At 35.9% G+C, this 20725-nt stretch overlaps 1 protein-coding gene across 13 annotated transcripts in view; it reads left to right on the top strand.

The window, feature by feature from the left end:
- Positions 1-20725, top strand: part of DOCK3 (dedicator of cytokinesis 3) — a 514642-nt gene that overhangs the window by 129609 nt on the left and 364308 nt on the right. For 12 of the 13 annotated variants that reach the window (XM_077858742.1, XM_077858737.1, XM_077858736.1 and 9 more), the window contains one exon: positions 3721-3761. The exons of the other annotated variant lie outside the window; for it this stretch is intronic. In XM_077858742.1, the coding sequence (XP_077714868.1) occupies positions 3721-3761 (41 nt within the window). The remainder of the gene's footprint in view (positions 1-3720; positions 3762-20725) is intronic. 13 annotated transcript variants of the gene reach the window in all.

Raw genomic sequence — 20725 nt, 5'->3', positions numbered from 1 at the left:
TACATTGGCATATTATTACCACCCCAAATCCAAAGTTTACATCAGGGTTCACTTTTCGTATTGTACTATTGGTTTGGATAAATGTATAATGACAAGTATCTACCATCATAGTATCACATAGAATAGTTTCACTGCCCTAAAGATCCTCTCCACCTATTTATTCCTCCCACTCTCACTCCCTTCAGCCTTTGGCAAACACTGATACTTTAATTGCCTCCATGGTTTTGCCTTTTTTGGATGTCATATGGTTGGAATCATATGGTATGTGACCTTTTCAATTTGGCTTTTCTCATTTAGTATTATGCACTTTAAGTTCCTCCATGTCTTTTTGTGGCTTGATAGCTCATTTCTTTTTGTCACTGTATTCAGCATATACCAGTGTCTGGATGTACCACAGTTTATTTATCCATTTACCTGAAGGATATCTTGGTTGCTTCCACATTTTGGCAGTTATGAATAAAGCTGCTGTAAACATCCAGATGCAGATTTTTGTGTGGACATGAATGTTCATTTGAGTAAGTACCAAACAGTCAGACTGATGAATCCTGTGGTAAGACTATATTTAGTTTTCTAAGAAACTGCTAAACCACCTTTCAGAATGGCTGTACCATTTTGAATTCCCACCAGCAATGAGTGAGAGTTTCTGTTGCTTCACATCAGCATTTGGTGTTGTCAGTGTTTTGGATTATGGCCATTATAGTAGATATGTTTTAAACTCATTTTAATTTACAATTCTTGAATCATATTTGGTATTGAACACTCATATGCATTTTGCCATATGTATATCTTCTTTGGTGAGGTATCTATTCAGGTCTTTTGCCCATTTTTCAACTGAGGTGTTTTTATTATTAAGTTTTAAACATTCTTTGTATATTTTAGGTAACAGTCTTATATGAGATGTGCCTTTTTTTTTTTTTTTTTGAGATGTGCCTTTTATAAATATTTTCTCCTGGTTGTGGTTTGTCTTTGAATTCTCTTGATAGTGTGTTTTTGCGGAGCAGTAGTTTTAATTTTAATGAAGTCTAGCTTATTGATTGTTTCTTTCATGGATCATGCATTTGGTGTACAACCTTAAAGGTCATTGCTATACACAAGGTTATTTAGATTTTCTCTTTTAGTTTTGTGTTGTACATTTAGATCTTTGATCCATTTTGAGTTAATTTTGTGAAGAATGTGAGGACATAAATGTCTGTGTCTAGATTCATTATTTTAAAATGTTGTGTCTAGTTTTCCGAGCACCAGTTGTAGCATCTTTGTTCCTTTTTAAAGATCAGACTATTATTTATGTGGGTCTACTTCAGTGCTCTCTATTCTGTTCTGTTGATCTATTTGTTCTTGCTCTAATATTGCACTGTCTTGATTACTGTAGCTTTATAATTGTAAGTTTTGAAGTCAGGTAGTGTGAGTCTTCCATTTTTGTTACTCTCCTTCAATATTATGTTGCCTATTCTAGGTCTTTTACTTTCCCTTATAAACTTTAGACTCAGTTTGTCAGTATTCAGAAAACAACTTGTTGAGATTTTTATTGGCATTAGGTGGTCTTTCCATGCTGTTGATTTTGTCTTTTGATGCACAGAAGTTTTAAATTTTGATGTAGTCCCATTTATCTATTTCTACTTTACTATTTTTACTGTTACCGGTGCTTTTGGTATCATATCCAAGAAATCATTTTCAAGTTTATATCATGAAGATTTTCACTGTTTTCTTCTAAGAGTTTTGTGACTCTTAGAAGAGCAAAATTTTAAAACTTTTATGAAGATTACATTATTAATTCTTTTATAGAGTATGCTTAAGAAATCCTTGTCTAAACCAAGGTCACGAAAATATTCTACTTTTGTTCTTGTACCAGTTTTACCATTTACATTTAACTCTGTGATATATTTTGAGGCAATTTTATGTAGGTTTGAGGGTTTTTTTTGTTTGTTTTATGTATATCCAATTGTTTCAGCAATGGATATTTGTTAAAAAGACTATTATTTTTCTTTGCACCCTTTTTGAAAATCAGTTGTTTAGTTACATGTGGGTTTTTTTGTTTTCCAGTGTATTTCATTGGAAATAACATTTTTTATTCCTTTTCAAAATTATTTTGACTATTCTAGTAGTCAGTTACCTAAATTTTAGAAAGAACTTAATACCTACCAAGATTTTTGCTGGGATTTTGATTGGCATTGCATTGAATCTATAGACCAATTTAGGGATAATTGACATCTTAATAGTACTGAGTTTTGCAGTTTGTACACATGATAAACCTCTTTATTTATTTATTTATTTATTTATTTATTTATTTATTTATTTATTTTTTTATTTCCCCTGTTCTGTCTCCTTCAGGGGCTGTTAGTTTTCTGGTTTTCATCTCTAACATGGGACTTTTGGTTTTCAAGTCTAATACAAGGCTTGCAGGGCAAATTAAAAAGGTCTTTGTTCTTACCAAGAATCAGATTTCTTGAATAAGTACTTTTTGGATTACATCATGTCTTTGGTTTACTTCCAGAGTTCTGTAGAATTTGATTTTGACAGTTTTTGCCAGCATTCTTATTCCTTTTATTGAGGAGAGGCTTTTTTGGAGATCCTTACTCTGCCATTCCTGCTGATATCATTCTCTGTGCTGTTTCTTAAGTTACTATAAAATGTCACATTTGGTAAATCACTTTTTTCTTTTTAATAAATGAAGATACTGAAACTCTCCAGGTAGAATTGAGTTATTCAAATTTCTTATCTCGGCTGTTGCACTAAACATAAACAAGGATATTTCTTCTTTTATTGTTTGTTATGATTTCAGGAAAGTTGACTTTTTCCTCATAGCTTTTTTTGCAAGATTTAAAGATTAATACATATAGAACAACCTCTCTCTGATTTATTTACTTATTTTTATTTATTTTTTATTGGTGTTCAATTTGCCAACATATAGAATAACACCCAGTGCTCATCCCATCAAGTGCCCCCCTCAGTGCCCGTCACCCAGTCATCCCCACCCCCCGCCCACCTCCCTTTCTACCACTCCTAGTTCGTTTCCCAGAGTTAGGAGTCTCTCATGTAGAACAACCTCTCTATTGCAGTACATAGAACTATAAGCTCTTAGTTATTATTAATTATTATCAATAATCTCCTTTTCTTCATTTTCTTCATTCAATACACCTCATTGGAACATTTTCCTCTTAAAACTCAAGGAGAGAAACTATAACAAAACTTTAAAAATAATAGATTGGAATCGAGAAAAGTTGATAATGAAATTTTTTCCTGAAAATTGTTTTTATTTTGTAATAGAAACTTTGATTATTAATGCTGTGTGAATGCTGAGAAGAAATAACTGAAGAAGAGATGTCAACTTTAGCATCTGGAAAGCCAAGAAATGTAGTTTTGTGCATGGAACATTGAATAAAACCAAGAAACTGAAAGTCTGGGCTGTAGTCCCTATCTGCTACCAAAAAAGCTATATGATTTTGGCATTTTCCTGCCCCTAACTAATTCATCTGAATTTTCATGGAGTTGAATTACATGTTCTCTGAGGTCTTTTTTAATTTGGGGGCTTTATTCGGTTGAAAGTTTTACCTTTTGAAGAAAATTGGAAGTGTATTCTAGGACTGTTCCTTCTAGAGCAAACTACTGCTAATAAAGGTACACTATTTGTTTTGCATTAATTTTTCCTCTTAAAAAGTCATATTATGTGTTTTATAGAAAATAACATTATGATTTTAATATCCTTTGTATGCTTTGTTTTAGGTTGGTACAGAGGAGTTTCAACAAAGAAGCCAAATGTAAAGGTAAAAGTTTATTGTTACCTTTTCTAATGTAGGAAGCTACCTAGTATGTTTATTTGATATAAAAACAATTGTTACTTGTCCATCTTCTAATCTTTTGCAATAGTTATACTCATTGTTTCCTTTACAGAGCTGAATCAGACTCTGCTCTTTGTCAGCAATATTAACATGTTTTTTTTTAAAAGGACAGAAAATACCTGTATGATCATAGCTACAAAGCTTATTTTGAAAAAACCTGTTCAGATCATTTACTATTTTTTCCTTCAAGTATTTGTCAAAAACTAAATTGACCTCACAACCAACACCAAAGCCATACAGACAATTTTAAGATAATATTACGAACAATTACATGCCAACAAATTGGGCAATCCGGAAGAAATGGATAAATTCCTAGAAGCATATGAACTACCAAAACTGAAACAGGAAGCAATAGAAAATCTGAACAGACCCATAACAAGCAAAGAAAATGACCCAGTAAACAAAAACTTCCCAACAAATAAGAATCCAGGGCTGGATGGTTTCCCAGCAGAATTCTATCAAATGTTTAAAGAAGAATTAATACCTATTCTGAAGCTGTTCCAAAAAATAGAAATGGAAGGAAAGCTACTAAACTCATTCTAGGAGGCCAGCATTACCTTGATCCCCAAGCCAAAGACCCCACTAAAAATGAGAATTACAGACCAGTATCCCTGATGAACACGGACGCAAATATCCTTACCAAGATACTAGCCAATAGGATCCAACAGTACATTAACAGGATTATTCACTACGACCAAGTGGGATTCATTCCTGGGCTACAAGGGTGGTTTAGTATCCACAAATCAATCAACATGGTACACCACATTAATAAAGAGAAGGATAAGAACTATATGATCCTCTAGTAGATGCAGAAAAAAAGCATTTGACAAAATATAGCATCCTTTCTTGATAAAAACTCTCAACAATCTAAGAATGGAGGGAATATACCTCAGCCTCATAAGGGCCATCCACATATGAAAGATCCACAGCTCATATCATCCTCATTGGGGAAGAACTCTCAGTTTTTCCACCTAAGGTCAGGAACACAACAAGGGATGTCCACCCTCACCACTGTTGTTCAGCAATGTACTGGAGGTCCTAGCCTCAGCAGTCAGACAACAAAAAGAAGTAAAAGGCATCTAAATCAGTAAAGAAGTAGTCAAATTTACACTTTAAAATGACATGATACTGTGTGTAGAAAACCCAAAAGACTCTGCCAAAAAATTGCTATAACTCATTAGGAATTCATCAAAGTCGCAGGATATGAAATTAACACACACAAGTCTGTTGCATTTCTGTATACCAATAATGAAGCAGCATAAAGAAATGAAATCAAGAAATTGATCTCATTTATAGTTGCACCAAAAGCCATAAGATACCTAGAAATAAACCTAACTAAAGAGGTAGAAGATCTGTACTTTGAAAACTATAATACACTTATGAAAGAAATTGAAGACATAAAGAAATGGAAAAAAATTCCATGCTTTTATGGATTGGAAGGAAAAATATGTTAAAATGTCTATATTAAAAAGAATGTCTATATTACCCAAAGCAATCTACACATTCAATGCAATCCCTATCAAAATAACACAAGCATTTTTTTACAGAGCTAGAAGAAACAATTATAAAATTTGTATGGAATCAGAAAAGACCCTGAATAGCCAAAGTAATGTTGAAAAAGAAAACCAAAGCAGGAGGCATCAAAATTCCAGACTTCAAGCTGTATTATAAAACAGTAGTCATCAAGACCGTTTTGTATTGGCACAAAAACAGATACATAGATTAGTGGAATAGAATAGAAACCCAGAAATGTACCCACAGCTTTTTGGTCAACTAATCTTTGACAAAGCGGGAAAAAAATATCCAACGGACAAAAGATAGTGTGTCAACAAATAGTGCTGGGAAAACTGGACAGCCAAATGCAGAAGAATGACCACTTTCTTATAACATACACAAAAATTCAAAATGGAGGAAAGATCAAAATGTGATACAGAAATCCATCAGAATCCTAGAGGAGAACACAGGCAGCAACCTCTTTGACCTTGGCCACAGCAATTTCTTGCGACATGTCTCCAGAGGCAAGGAAAACAAAAGCAAAAATGAACTGTTGGGACTTTATCAGGATAAAAAGCTTCTACCCAGCAAAGGAAACAAACAGGCAACAAAACTAAAAGGCAAACTATGGAATGGGAGAAGATATTTGCAAAGGACATATCAGATAAAGGGCTAGTATCCAGAGTCTATAATGAGCTTAATCAAACTCAACACCCAAAAAACAAATCCAATCAAGAAATGAGCAAAAGACATGAATAGATATTCTCCAACGAACACATACAAATGGCTAACAGACATGAAAAATGCTCAATATCACTTGGCATCAGGGAAATACAAATCAAAACCACCATGAGATACTACCTCATACCTGTCATAATGGCTAAAATTAACAAGTCTGGAAACACCAGATGTTGGCGATGATGCAGAGAATGGGGAACCCTCTTAACACTGTTGGTGGGAATGCAAGCTGGTACAGCCACTCTGGAACAAAAAGTATGGAGGTTTCTCAAAAAGTTAAAAGTAGGGTACTTGGGTGGCTCAGTGGTTGAGCATTTGCCTTTGGCTCAGGTCGTGAACCTAGGGTCCTGGGATTGAGTTCCACATCAGGCTCCCTTTAGGGAATCTACTTCTCTGTCTGCCTATGTCTCTTCCTCTCTCTGTGTCTCTCATGAATAAATAAATAAAATCATTTTAAAAAAGTTAAAAGTAGAACTGCCCTATGACCCAGCAATTGTACTGCCAAGTATTTACCCAGAGATACAAAAACAGTGATTTGAAGGGGCACCTACACCCTAATGCTAATAGCAGCAATGTCCACAGTAGCCAAATTGTGGAAAGAGCCCAAATGGATGAATTGATAAAGATGTGATATTATGTATACAATGGAATATTACTCAGCTATCAAAACGAAATCTTGCCATTTGCAACAACGTGGATGGAACTTAGAGTGTATTATGCTTAGTGAAGTAAATCAGGCAGAGAAGGACAAATATATGATTTTACTCATATGTGGAATTTAAGAAATAAAACATGAATATAAGGGAAAGAAAAATAAGATAAAAACAGAGAGGGAGTCAAACCATAAAAGACTTTTAATTATAGAGAAGAAACTTAGTGTTGTTGGAAGGATGTGGGTGGGGGTATGAGGTAATTGGGTGGTGGGCATTAAGGAGGGCACTTGATGTAATGAGCACTAGGTGTTATATGCAACTGATGACTTATTAAATTCTACCCATAAAGCTAATGATATACTACATGTTAACTAAGTTGAATTTAAATAAAAAATTTAAAAGAAAAGTAAGTTGACTTATTCAGAGTCCTAGTCCTGTAGAGCCGTGTGATTATATAGAAGAATTTATTTCTAAAATACAAAATGAAAAAAACTTTCAAATAATTTTCAGTTATATGTCTTTGTTGATGATGATAGTCTTGTTAAAATATGGATTTAAATATGACTTTTGTGAACCGGATTTTATATATTTATTCTGTTACCAATAATATTAATTTCATCAAACAACGTATATTTTAAGTGCTGGATATAATATATTTAGGAACATTTTTCTCCAGTAATGCATTTGCAAAAACTTCTTTCTACTTACTGTTTCATGTAATTAATATTATCAGCTTTTCTTTTTTCTTTCTTTCTTTCTTACTTTTTTTTTTTTTTTAAAGATTTTATTTATTTATTCATGAGAGACACACAGAGAGAGAGGGGCAGAGACAGGCAGAGGGAGAAAAGCAGGCTCCATGCAGGGAGCCAGGCGTGGGACTCAATCCCAGGTCTCCAGGATCACACCCCGGGCCAAAGGCAGGCGCTAAACCGCTGAGCCACCTGGGCTGCCCTTCTTTTTTTTTTATTAACAGCTTTTCTTATATTTTTTCTGTAGCTTGAATTTTAATATATTAGCTTTTTTCTTATACTGAAAAATATCAGAATTACTATTTTTATTAAAAAATTGTTCAGAGTTCTAACCATCAATTTTTCCAGTAGAATCAATCATTCATTTTTGTTTTTAAGATAATGATTTTAAGAGGACAGTATCTTCAAATTTTAATTCCTCATATCCTTGGCATTGTTCACATTTTGGGCCAGATAATTCTTCATTGTGGGGAGTTGTCTTGTGCATTTTAAGATGTTTAGCAACATATATGACCTCTACTTCCTAAATGTCAATAACATTTCCACCCTCAAGTTGTGGCAATGAAAAGTGACTGCAGACATTGCCAAAGTCCTCCCTCCCCTATCATCCCTAGGGATGGGGTGGTGGTGGTGGTGGTGGTAAAATTACCCCAATTGAGAACCATTGCTCATAGGTAATTTTTTTGTGTATTTCTGGTTTTGTAAGAAAGATTTTATTTATTTATTTGAGAGAGAGAGCAGATGTGCACCCACAAGCAGTGGGGCTGGGAGACGCAGAGGGAGAGGGAGAAACAAATTCCCCACTGAGCAGGGACTTGAAAATGGGGCTCCATTCCAGGACCCTGACTGAGATCATGACCCAAAGTGAAGGCAGATGCTTAACCAACTGAGCCACCCAGGTGTCTCTTGTGTTTCTAATTTTAAAATAAACTTTCAGGTATTATTTCTACCTCAAGAGTGCTCTTGTGGATGGGACGCCTGGGTGGCTTAGAGGTTGAGCGCCCGCCTTGGGCTCAGGGTGTGACCCTGGGGACCCGGGATGGAGTCCCGCATCGGGCTCCCAGTGTGGAGCCTGCTTCTCCCTCCGCCTGTGTCTCTGCCTCTCTGTGTGTCTCTCATGAATAAATAAATAAAATCTTAAAAAGAAAAATTCTTTTTAAAAAAAGAGTGCTCTTGTGGAAATAATTTCTATTTGTATTTTATGTGTTTTATCTTAACTTAAAATCATAAAAAATTAGAACTTGAATAAATGAGAAATTTTATAAATGATCAGAGAGTTGTAATTTATGATATAACATGCTTTTTATTTATTTTAGTTAATATTTGTGACTTTGGCCACCCCATCACCTTGTTTCCAATACTAGTGTTTGAGGATCATTGTGGAGACGATGGTCACTGAAATTATTACATGATTGTAATTAAAATAACCAGTTGATGAATGGTGTGTGGTTTGAAAACCTTCTTGTGAGACATACACATGTGATGGTATATGTGATACCACCTGTGGCTACAATCATCTGGAGGCTCAGCTGGCTGGAGTGTCCAGGAGGGTTTATTCACAGGTCTGGCAACCTGGCAAGGATGGCTGGAAGGCTGTCCTTAGCCAAATCTCTGAAATAGCTAGACTCTTCCATCTAGTCTCAAGGTCTGTCCTTCTCCATATGGCTTCTCTAGCAGGTAGTCAGAGTTCTATTTTATTTTTATTTATTTTTAAAATTATTTATTTATTTATTTATTTATTTGAGAGAGAGAGAGAGAATGGGGAGGAGCAGAGGAAAAGGGATGAGCAGACTCTGTGCTCAGTGTGGAGCCTGACACAGGGCTTGATCAGATGACCCTGAGATCATGACCTGAGCTGAAATCAAGAGTTGGATGCTTAACCAACTGAACACCTAGGTGCCCCAGTCAGAATTCTGTTTTAGAGTAAGGGAAAGGTGCTCAGAATCTCATACCTATTTTCTAAATTATTTTTTCTGCAACAAAGATATTTACAGACTGTGGGAGAGGCCACCTTGTGATTAATCTTAGTGGTGATTTCATAAGCTAATCAAAATGAAGAAACCAAATTAAACTAATCTTAAGTCTTAGGGCTCATTTTGTTTGATAAGACTTTTAATTTCTTTACTTTTGACTAATGTGATACTCTTGAAATTGTCTATTTTGATAATACCAACTTCATTCTAGAAACTTAGATTGTAGCATTTATTAATAACATCTGTATACTTTTAATAGCTTGTATTTATATTATTTGTACTTGTCTTGTTAAACTTTAAAAATTTAATGGAAATAGCAATTTCATTTCCTGTGGCAATAATATTTTGTGGAATCACGGTGATAATTCTTTAGTTTGTAAAATATCTTCATTTAATGATTCCATACACTTAAAGTGATAAAAAATTCCTATGTCTTAATATTATAGTCATAATAAGTAAAAATTTCAGTAGGTTTTTTGTAGCTGTTAGCGGTTAAATAAATTTACAAGGTGGCTTATTAGGATGTCTTTAGTTGTGTATGACTTATGCTAAAATTAAAATTCAAAATAGCCCAAATAAAATAATATCTGAACTAGATAGCAAATATCATATTCAAAAATCTTACTAAGTGGTAAAACATTTCTTTCTATAAAACAAGAAAATCTCAAAGCTGAATTGTTTTGTTCCCTATGAATATTCTGTAGTAAGATGTTACATTCTTAAGAGAAAACCAGGATGATTATAAAATACCCTTTCAGTTATATATTTTTGTGACCACATAATAAAATTGTACAGTTTAAGAGAAGGATAATATGTAGGAAAAATATGCTACTCAGTTTTATGCTCATTTATCTTAAGAATGATAGGTTTTTGTCTTTTGCATTTCTTTGAAGACTTTATTTTTACAGCATATACTGTAGGGTAGAACTTATTTTGGTTTTATAATTTTAGAAATCAGAAGTTTTGATACATAATATTATCTTCTGGTGAAATGTCATGTTATATAATTGTTAGGCTTGCCAAAATATTAGCTTTCTTAAGAACATACATAAAGAATAAGAGAGTAAGATAACAACAGTAGATATTTGATGATAATTTTGTGGGCTTTTTTTTTTTTTTAAAGATTTTATTTATTTATTCATGAGAGAGACAGAGAGGGAGAGGCAGAGACACAGGCAGAGGAAGAAGCAGGCTCTGTACAGGGAGCCCAACGTGGGACTTGATCCTGGGACTCCAGGATCACACCCTGGACTGAAGGCGGTGCAAAACCACTGAGCCACCGGGATGCCCAATTTTGTGGGTTTTTTAAATAAAATGAGTGCTTAAGAGGAAAAGAGCAAAATTCAAGAGAGTTTATGTTTTCCATTTTGTAGTTTCAGGATTAGCTTTTATGTAACTACTGTCAGCTGGATACCAAGAATTCTGCCAGATAGCTACAGTGCCTTATAGAATGTTTTATATCATAAGTAGAGAGATAGAGGCATGAAACTATAAGAAATGTTCAAGGATTATTAGATAGTCCAAACTGGGTAGAGCCTAGTACAGGAAAGTGATGGATGGCAAGGCAGGAAAGGAAAGGTAGGTTGGATCCATATTTGAAGACTGTTATATGCCAAAGAATATAAAGAATGCTAAAGAATTTGGATTTTGTCTCTCTGGCAACAGGAAATCTGCCATTTAACAGAATCATGGATCTACGATTGCCACAGAGCATAATAATAATAATAACAGAACATGGAAGACTCCTAACTCTGGGAAACGAACTAGGGGTGGTGGAAGGGGAGGAGGGCGGGGGGTGGGGGTGACTGGGTGGTGGGCACTGAGGGGGGCACTTGATGGGATGAGCACTGGGTGTTATTCTGTATGTTGGCAAATTGAACACCAATAAAAAATAAATTTATTATTAAAAAAATAAAATCTTTAAAAAAATAAAAAATAAATTTACTTGAGAGAGGGACGGTGGGAGAGAGAGAGTGGAGAGGGAGTGGCAGAAGGAGAGAGAGAGAATCTTTTTTTTTTTTTAAGATTTATTCATGAGAGAGAGGCAGAGACATAGGCAGAGGGAGAAGCAGGTTCCCTGAAGGGAGCCTGATGTGGGACTTGATCCCAAGACCCCAGGATCATGACCTGAGCCAAAAGCAGATGCTCAACCACTGAGCCACCCAGGCACCCCGAGAGAGAATCTTAAGCAGAACCTCCCCTTTCCCCCCTCACTGAACATGGAGCCTGACTCAGACCTCAGCCTATGATCCTGAGAGATCATGACCTGAGCAGAAATTAAGAGTCAGACTCTTGACATGCACTTAACCCACTGAGCCACCCAGGTGCCCAAATACAGCATAATTATAAAAGAGTTTATTGGAAAAATAGTAAGCACCTCTTAAAGGTACATATTGAAGTATTTATGGATGAATTCTAAAATTTTCTCTGAAGTACTGCAGTAGGTAAAAATGTGTATGTGGGGATTAATTAATCAAGATTGGCAAAATGTTGGGACACCTGGGTGGCTCAGCAATTGAGCATCTGCCTTTGGCTCAGGGCATGATCCCGGAGTCCCGGGATCGAGTCCCACATTGAACTCCTGCATGGAGCCTGCTTCTCCCTCTGTCTATGTCTCTGCCTCTTTCTCTGTGTCTCTCATGAATAAATAAATAAAATCTTAAAAAAAAAATTGACATTGATCATCATTAAAGCTGAATGATAGGTTCGTGTAGAGTATGTTATTCTGTCTAATTCTGTATGTATCTTAAATGGGGATAATTATCATTTTATTTTTTTATTCATTCATTCATTCATTCATTCATTCATTCATTCATTCATAAGAGACAGAGAAAGAGATAGAGACATAGGCAGAGAGAGAAGCAGGCTCCCTGCAGGGAGCCCGATACGGGACTCAATTCCAGGACCCCGGGATCACGACCCGAGCCAAAGGCAGACGCTCAACCACTGAGCCACCCAGGTGCCTTAGGGATAACATTATCCTTAGGGATACTTACTTCATAGAATTGTTATGAGGAATCATTGAATTTACATGAAGCTTAACACAGTGCTTATTAGCACACGATAACAGCACAATAAATATTTACTTCTGTTTCTATAACAACTACTGCTATGATAGCATAGGGCTGCAAATAAGACTTTAAAGACTTGACAACACTCAGAGGACAGAATAAGAGGAACTAGCACAGAGAGGCTGAGAAATAGAAGTGATAGTTGGCTAAGGAGAAGAAAGATTTTTTTTTTTTTTTTTTTCTTTCAAGGGTAATTAATGATTTCAGGTACTGTGGAGTAGTCTAGTAGAATGGGTACTGAGTAGGGCCTACTATGTTTGGCAATTAGAAGGCCACTGGTGATTTTTAAGGGAATCACTTTTAATAGCATAACGGTGGCACAGAGCCAGAATCTAGTGAGTAGGTTATGTGTGAAAGGAATGAAGTAGATGTAGATTCTACGGAGTATATGGTTGTTGGTTTGGGGAGTAGAGGACTCTGATGAACATTTTGAATTTGATTTATGTAAAATTCTAGAAAATGTTAATAATTTATAATGCCTTAAAAAAGTTCAGTAGTTGCCTGCCAATAGTGTTGAAGAGAGAGATGGATTACAAAAAGATGTGAGAAAACTTTTGGGGATGGTGCAAATTTTATTATTTTAATTGTGCTCATGATTTCACTGGCAAATATACTATATGCCAAAAGGCATCAAATTCTATACTATGTGTAGTTTGTATATCAGCAGTGTGTAGTATGTCATCTATACCTCAATTGTTAAAGATTTTTTAAAAAAGATTTTATTTATTCATGAGGACACAGAGAGAGAAAGAGAGGCAGAGACACAGGCAGAGGGAAAAGCAAGCTTCATGCGGGGAGCCCTGAGAATTCTTCCTGGGTCTCCAGGATCAGGCCCTGGGCTGAAGGCAGCACTAAAACACTGAGCCATCCGGGCTGCCCAAAAAAAGATTTTTATATCAAACCCTGAAGATGTGATTTCACATTCACTCTGAGAGTTATCATCTCAGTTTTTCAATTTACTTTTAGTTTTAGTGGTTAGTTTTGATACAGGCTTGGTCAATATCAAGTAATACTGAGACCTTATCTAACGATTTTTTTTAAATGAAAGAAAACTAGTTATCAGTAGGAGTTCTCCTAACTGAAAACTTTTAAAAAATAACATTTATCATTGTTACTCAGCATTGGCATTTTATGTTTGTGGTTTGTATTTTATCTTACAGCGACATGTTAAGTGTACTTCATCGATGCGCCTTATTATTAGTGTATTTGTATTGTTGTAGGTGGGGAGAAAGTGGTAGAAGTTGAAAGAATGAAGGTGAGGTGGTATTTTGTACCAGGCATACTTTTTATTGTGTTTGGAAGTCTTCAAGACCAACCCTAGATTTGAAGATTTGCTATGAGGACCCACAGGGTTCATTATATAGTTGCTCTCAAAGGTATGAATTACTTCAGTGAAGAATACAAATCAAAATCAATAAAAGGAAAAGATGCATGGGTTAAAGTCTGGGGAAATCAGGCTCAAGGACTTCCAAGAGTCCTTTCCCAATGGAGTCACACAGGACAAACCTAATTCCCCCAACAACACTGTGACAGCACATGTGAAATGTTATCAACCAGGGAAGTTTGTTTGAGATCCAGTGCTCAGAGTTTTTATTGGGCACTGGTCACATAGGCAGCTTCTGTCTAGCATGTAACAAAATTCCACGATCCCAGAAGGAAAAAAGGTGTTCAGCATAAATGATATTCTTTGTGTCAAATAGTTAGGCAATGTGAATGATTCTTATCAGCAAATGGTGAGAACCCTCCCCAAATTTAAGTTTAAAAATAAGTATGAGAGTTTCAGTTGGTCTGCGATTTCAGCAATACTTTTCATTTTTAGTCTTTGAAATTTTAGCCATTCATATGAATGGGCTGGCAGTATCTTGTTATGATCTTAATTTTTATTTCCCTGATGACTAATGAGGTTGAACACTTTTTCAAATGTTTATTGGCGTTTCACCTCATTTTTCTGTGGAGTGTCTGTTCAAGTTTTTCACTCATATTTTACTGTTTTTTAAAAATTGAATTATATGAATTCTTCATTTTGTATATTTTAAATATACTCTTGGTGTGTGGCTTGCCTTTTTATTTTCTTAATGTTTTGTTCTGAAGAATAGATTTTAATTTTGATGAAGTCTAATTTGTCATGGTAGAGCTAATGTTCTGTCTTCAGTATTGCCCAATTCATTTTCTGTCAGTTGAGTTAGTTGTATTTTGTAGGAAATTTGTCTATTTTGTTTTTTCTTTTTGTTACTGTACAAGCTATTATTTTTAATGCTTTTTTATTTTTTCAAGATCATTCATTCATTCATTCATTCATTCCTGAGGCATACACAGAGAGGGACAGAGACGCATAGGCAGAGGGAGAAACAGGCTCCCTGATGGGAGCCTGATGCAGGACTTAATCCCAGGATCACAACCTAAGCCAAACCAGAAAACAGATTGTTAACCATAGAGAATGAGATGGGTTTAATGGGGTGATGGGTGTACTTGTGGTGAGCATCAGGTATTGTATGTAAGTGATGAATCACTGAATTCTACACCTGAAAATCATATTACAATGTATGTTAACTAACTGGAATTTAAATAAAAACTTGAAATAATGTAGAAATAAAAAAAAACTTTGACCTTTTTTTCTACAATTTCCTCAAATATTTCATTGCTACTTTTTTTTTGGTGTTCCAGTTACATATGTTACACTGTTTTATATTACTTGACAGTTTTTTTTAACCATTGTTTTATTTTTCAGCTTTTCCCTCAACTCTCTTACTTGCATAGTTTTAATACTAGGTCTTCAAGTGTGCTACTCTTTCTTCCATGGTATTTAATCTGCTACTAAACACCTTGAATGAACATTTTCATTTAGATGTGTTTTTCAGCTCTTTTATTTCCATTTTGTTCCATTTTATATATGTATTGCACTTTCATTGTGTTCCTGTTTTCTTTTAAATTCTTTTTTTTTTTCTTTTTTTTTCTTTTTCTTTTTTCTTTTTCTTTTTTTTTTCTTTTAAATTCTTGAGCAAATTTTTTCTTTTTTAATTTAAATTCAATTAGCCAACATATAATAAGTACATCATTAGTTTCAGATGTAGTGTTCAATAATTTTAATAGCTGTTTTAAACTTCTTTCCTGCTAGTTCCCGTTGTGTATCATTTTTGGTCTTTTTACTGGCTACTTTTTCTCCTGTTTATGGCTTATATATTTTCATACCTAGTAGTTTTTTTTCTAGAATTTTGAAGTTATGTTGTTGAATTTTTTGATCTGAATTTTGTTACCTTTCTTTAAAGAAAAAAATTTTTTTTAAAGCAGGCACTATGCTCAGTGTGGGGCTTGAACTCGTGAGCCTGAGATTAAGAATCACTGAGCCAGCCAGGTGCCCCTAAAAGTTTAATTCATTTGTGCAGGGAATTGATTTACTTATAATTCAGCTTGATCCATAAGGTTTGTTAGAATAGGTCTAGAGTAGCCTTTACTTTAGGATTCTTTGACCTTAATCTTAACGTTCAGTTTTATTGGGTCTTTATTGAAATACCCATGGGTTCACTGAATTCTTTCTACTCTGCCAGGTTAGAACTTGAATGTGTACCAACCTTATGTTTGCTTCATGAATTAACTTCTAGCTGCCTGTTAGTTAGTTGCCATTTCCCTGGACTTGTAGAGTCTCACTCAGCAATTACAGCTTAGTTTTCAGGCAAAGACTCCAGGAAATTTCTGTGAGGAATTCTTTAATTCTTGGTCTTCATGATTCCCTTTTGTTCTGTTGCACAGAATTCACCTCTCCCACTCTTAATAATGCTTGACAGTGCTTTGCTCTGTACTGTCTCTTTCTGATCTATAAAGGCCTCTAGACAAAAAATGTTGGAAAATTGTATCACTCACTTCATTTGTTTCCCTTCTCCTAGTGATTATACATTCCTGTGCTGCTGGTTGTCCAGTGTCTGAAAACAGTTGCTTCACATAATTTGTTCAGTTTTTTAGTTGTTTTTGACAGATGATAGATGTGGTTTTCTTTGTTATACTTTATATTTTTGAGATGATTAAAAAGTTATATGCAGTTATCATAAATAGATATCCAAGTCCTCCATTGAAAACATCTTGTAAAACTGTAGTACAGTATCAAAACCAGGATAGTGACATAAATATAATTAAGAGGCAGAATATTTCCATCACCACAAGGATCTCTCATGTTGCCCTTTTATAGCCATACCCACATCCCTCCACCTCTGTTGCCTGATAATCTCTGACAACCAGCTAATTCCTTCTCTGTTCTTTTTGTTGTTGTTGTTGTTTTATAATTTTGTCATTTAAAAATGTATGTGGGTGGGAGTACCTGGGTAGTCAGTTGGTTAAGCGTCTGCCTTGAGCTCAGGTCATGATTGCAGTGTTCTGGGATCAAGCCTTGCACCAGGCTTCCTGCTCAGTGGGGAGTCTGCTTCTTCCTCTCCTGCCCCTGCTCCTTCTCTGTCTCTCTCTCTCCCACATGGGTATGCTCTCTCAAATAAATGAAATCTTCAAAAAAATATATGTAGGTGGAAGTATACAGTATGCAGCATTTTGGAATTAGAGATTTTCATTCAGCATAACTCTATCAAAATTTGTCCATGGTTTTTGCATGTATTAATAGTTCATTACTTTTTATTTCTGAGTTATATTCATGGTATGAATGTACCACCATTTGCTTAGCTATTCACATTTTGAAGGTTATCAGAGTTGTTTCCAGTTTTTTACTTTAAAAGAGAGCTGTTATAAACATTTAGGTACACGTTTTTATAGTCTTGTGAACAAAAGTTTTTATTTCCCTGTGGTAAATGCCCAGGCATGCACTTGTGTTGGCTTATATGATAGTGGCAGATTTAGTTTGTTAAGAAACTGCCAAACCATTTTCTAGGCAGGTGGTGGCATTTTACATTTCCGACTGCAGTGTATGAGAGATCTAGGGTCTTTGCATTCTTGGCAGCATTTGATTTTGTCACTATTTTCTATTTTAGTCATTCTGATAGGTGTAGTTATATCTCATTGTAGTTTTTTTTTTTTGTAGTTTTAATTTGCATTTCCCTAATGGGTAATGATGTTGAACACCTATCTTTTCACATGGTTATTTGCCAATTTATATATGCTTTTCATGCCTTTTACCCATTTTCTGATTGCACTTCCTGTGTTTTTAAAAGTTTCTTTAAGTTCAGTTAGCTAACATATAGGACATCATTAGTTTCAGATGTAGTTCTCTTTTTTTAAAAAATAATTTGATGTATTTTGATAGCAAACTTACAGGAATAGCACAGAGGACGGGCAACATTAAAAACATGTACTTACATGTAGGACAACTCAGCTAGAAAAGTATAGTGAATGAATGGAATCTACTGTATGATAAAAATGCAGCAAACACCACTTAGTTGCCATTAGTAAGAATTTACTTGTTTTAAAAAAATCCAAATGCTAGCATTGTCCAGCAAATTTTAACAGGTTTATTTATAATTGTTATACAGTCGAACTGCTGAAACGTGTTCACTGAAACATTTTGACCATTAATGCTTTATGCCCCTGCATTTATATTAAAAATTCATACACAAATGAAAATGGGAAAACTGTCAATACTTGATTTCTGTCCCCTGTTTTTCCACTTGCAGTCATATACTTAGGTACCTTTGACCCCATGGGGGAAAAAATCTAACGTTCAGAACTACCAAAAACAGGAAGAAGAGAATTTTTTTTAAAGATTTTATTTATTGGGATCCCTGGGTGGCGCAGCGGTTTAGCGCCTGCCTTTGGCCCAGGGTGCAATCCTGGAGACTCGGGATCGAATCCCACGTCGGGCTCCCCAGTGCATGGAGCCTGCTTCTCCCTCTGCCTGTGTCTCTGCCTCTCTCTCTCTCGAATAAATAAATAAAATATTTAAATTTTTAAAAAATTTTTATTTATTTATGATAGTCACACACAGAGAGAGAAAGAGAGGCAGAGACACAGGCAGAGGGAGAAGCAGGCTCTATGCAGGAATCCCGATGCAGGACTCAATCCGGAGACTTCAGGATCATGCCCTGGGCTGAAAGCAGGTGCTAAACTGCTGAGCCACCCAGGGATCCCCAGATCTGTTTTGAAGCCCCGAGCAATTTCTTGCACCAGACCCTGGAAAGGAAGTTTGCGGATCAGAAGTTCGATGGACTTCTGACAACGTCTTATTTCCTGGAGTGCCCCAGTACCAGACCTGTAACGATGAGGTTTCTTCACCCGTCCAGTAGAGGGCGCAGTCCTGCAAATGGCTTTTGTAGCTAGTTGCTTCCTCAGTGCTTTACTATAGGTGGATTTGTGATTTGCCTGCAATCTGCTCTGTAGCAGCCATGGTTACAGGCTGCTACAGGTTACCTCCTTCCTTACTTCTCTTCTTGGACTTGAGCTCTGTGGGCTAGAGGTGATGCTGGCGTTAGTGAGCAATGGCCCAGATGTAGTTTTCAGTAATTCATCAGTTGTGTATAACACCCAGGGCTCATCACATCACCATTTGGAAAAAGACAAATATCATATGGTGTCATTCAAATGCAGAATATAAGAAATAGTGCAGAGGACCATAAGGGAAGGGAGGCAGAACTGAATGGGAAAAAATCAGAGAGGGAGACAAACCATGAGAGACTCTTAACTGTGGGGGACTTTCTGTTTTTAACTGTTGTGTTTTGGAGTTCTTTTTTTTAGTTAATTTATTTTTTATTGAAGTTTAATTTGCCAACATATAGCATAACACCCAGTCCTCAACCTGCCAAGTGCCCTCCTCAGTGCCCATCATCCAGTCACCCCAACCCCCTGCCCATCTCCCCCTTCCACTACCCCTTGTTCATCTCCCAGAGTTAGCTGTCTCTCATGTTTTGTCACCCTCACTAATATTTTCACTCATTTTCTCTCCTTTCCCTTTATTCCCTTCCACTAATTTTTATATTCCCCAAATGAATGAGAACATATAATGTTTGTCCTTTTCCGATTGACTTACTTCACTCAGCGTAATACCCTCCAGATCCATCCACGTTGAAGCAAATGGTGGGTATTTGTCGTTTCTAATGGCTGAGTAATATTCCATTGTATACACAGACCACATCTTCTTTATCCATTCATCTTTCGATGGACACCGAGGCTCCTTCCACAGTTTGGCTATTGTGGACATTGCTGCTATAAACATCGGGGTGCAGGTGTCCCAGCATTTCACTGCATCTGTATCTTTGGGGTAAATCCCCAACAGTGCAATTGCTAGGTCGTAGGGCAGGTCTATTTTTAACTCTTTGAGGAACCTCCACACAGTTTTCCAGAGTGGCTGCACCAGTTCACATTCCCACCAACAGTGTAAGAGGGTTCCCCTTTCTCCACATCCTCTCCAACATTTGTTGTTTCCTGCTTTGTTAATTTTCCCCATTCTCACTGGTGTGAGGTGGTATCTCATTGTGGTTTTGATTTGTATTTCCCTGATGGCCAGTGATGTGGAGCATTTCCTCATGTGCTTGTTGGCCATGTCTGTGTCTTCCTCTGTGAAATATCTGTTCATGTCTTTTGCCCATTTCATGATTGGATTGTTTGTTTCTTTGGTGTTGAGTTTAATAAGTTCTTTATAGATCTTGGGTACTAGCCCTTTATCTGATAGGTCATTTGCAAATGTCTTCTCCCATTCTGTAGGTTGTCTTTTTGTTTTGTTGACAGTTTCTTTTGCTGTGCAGAAGCTTTTTATCTTGATGAAGTCCCAGTAATTCATTTTTGCTTTTGTTTCTCTTGCCTTCATGGATGTATCTTGCAAGAAGTTGCTGTGGCCAAGTTCACAAAGGGTGTTGCCTGTGTTCTTCTCTAGGATTTTGATGGAATCTTGTCTCACATTTAGATCTTTCATCCATTTTGAGTTTATCTTTGTGTATGGTGTAAGAGAATGGTCTAGTTTCATTCTTCTGCATGTGGATGTCCAATTTTCCCAGCACCATTTATTGAAGGGACTGTCTTTTTTCCAATGCATAGTCTTTCCTGCTTTGTCGAATATTAGTTGACCATAAAGTTCAGGGTCCACTTCTGGATTCTCTATTCTGTTCCACTGATCTATGTGTCTGTTTTTGTGCCAGTACCACACTGTCTTGATGACCACAGCTTTGTAATACAACCTGAAATCTGGCATTGTGATGCCCCCAGCTATGGTTTTCTTTTTGAATATTCCCCTGGCTATTCGGGATCTTTTCTGATTCCACACAAATCTTAAGATGATTTGTTCTAACT

The sequence above is a fragment of the Canis aureus genome, chromosome 19 (genome assembly GCF_053574225.1).
Source record: "Canis aureus isolate CA01 chromosome 19, VMU_Caureus_v.1.0, whole genome shotgun sequence".
Taxonomy (NCBI): domain Eukaryota; kingdom Metazoa; phylum Chordata; class Mammalia; order Carnivora; family Canidae; genus Canis; species Canis aureus.
Note: the sequence above shows the minus strand (reverse complement) of the source record. Positions and strands in the feature narration are given on the sequence as shown.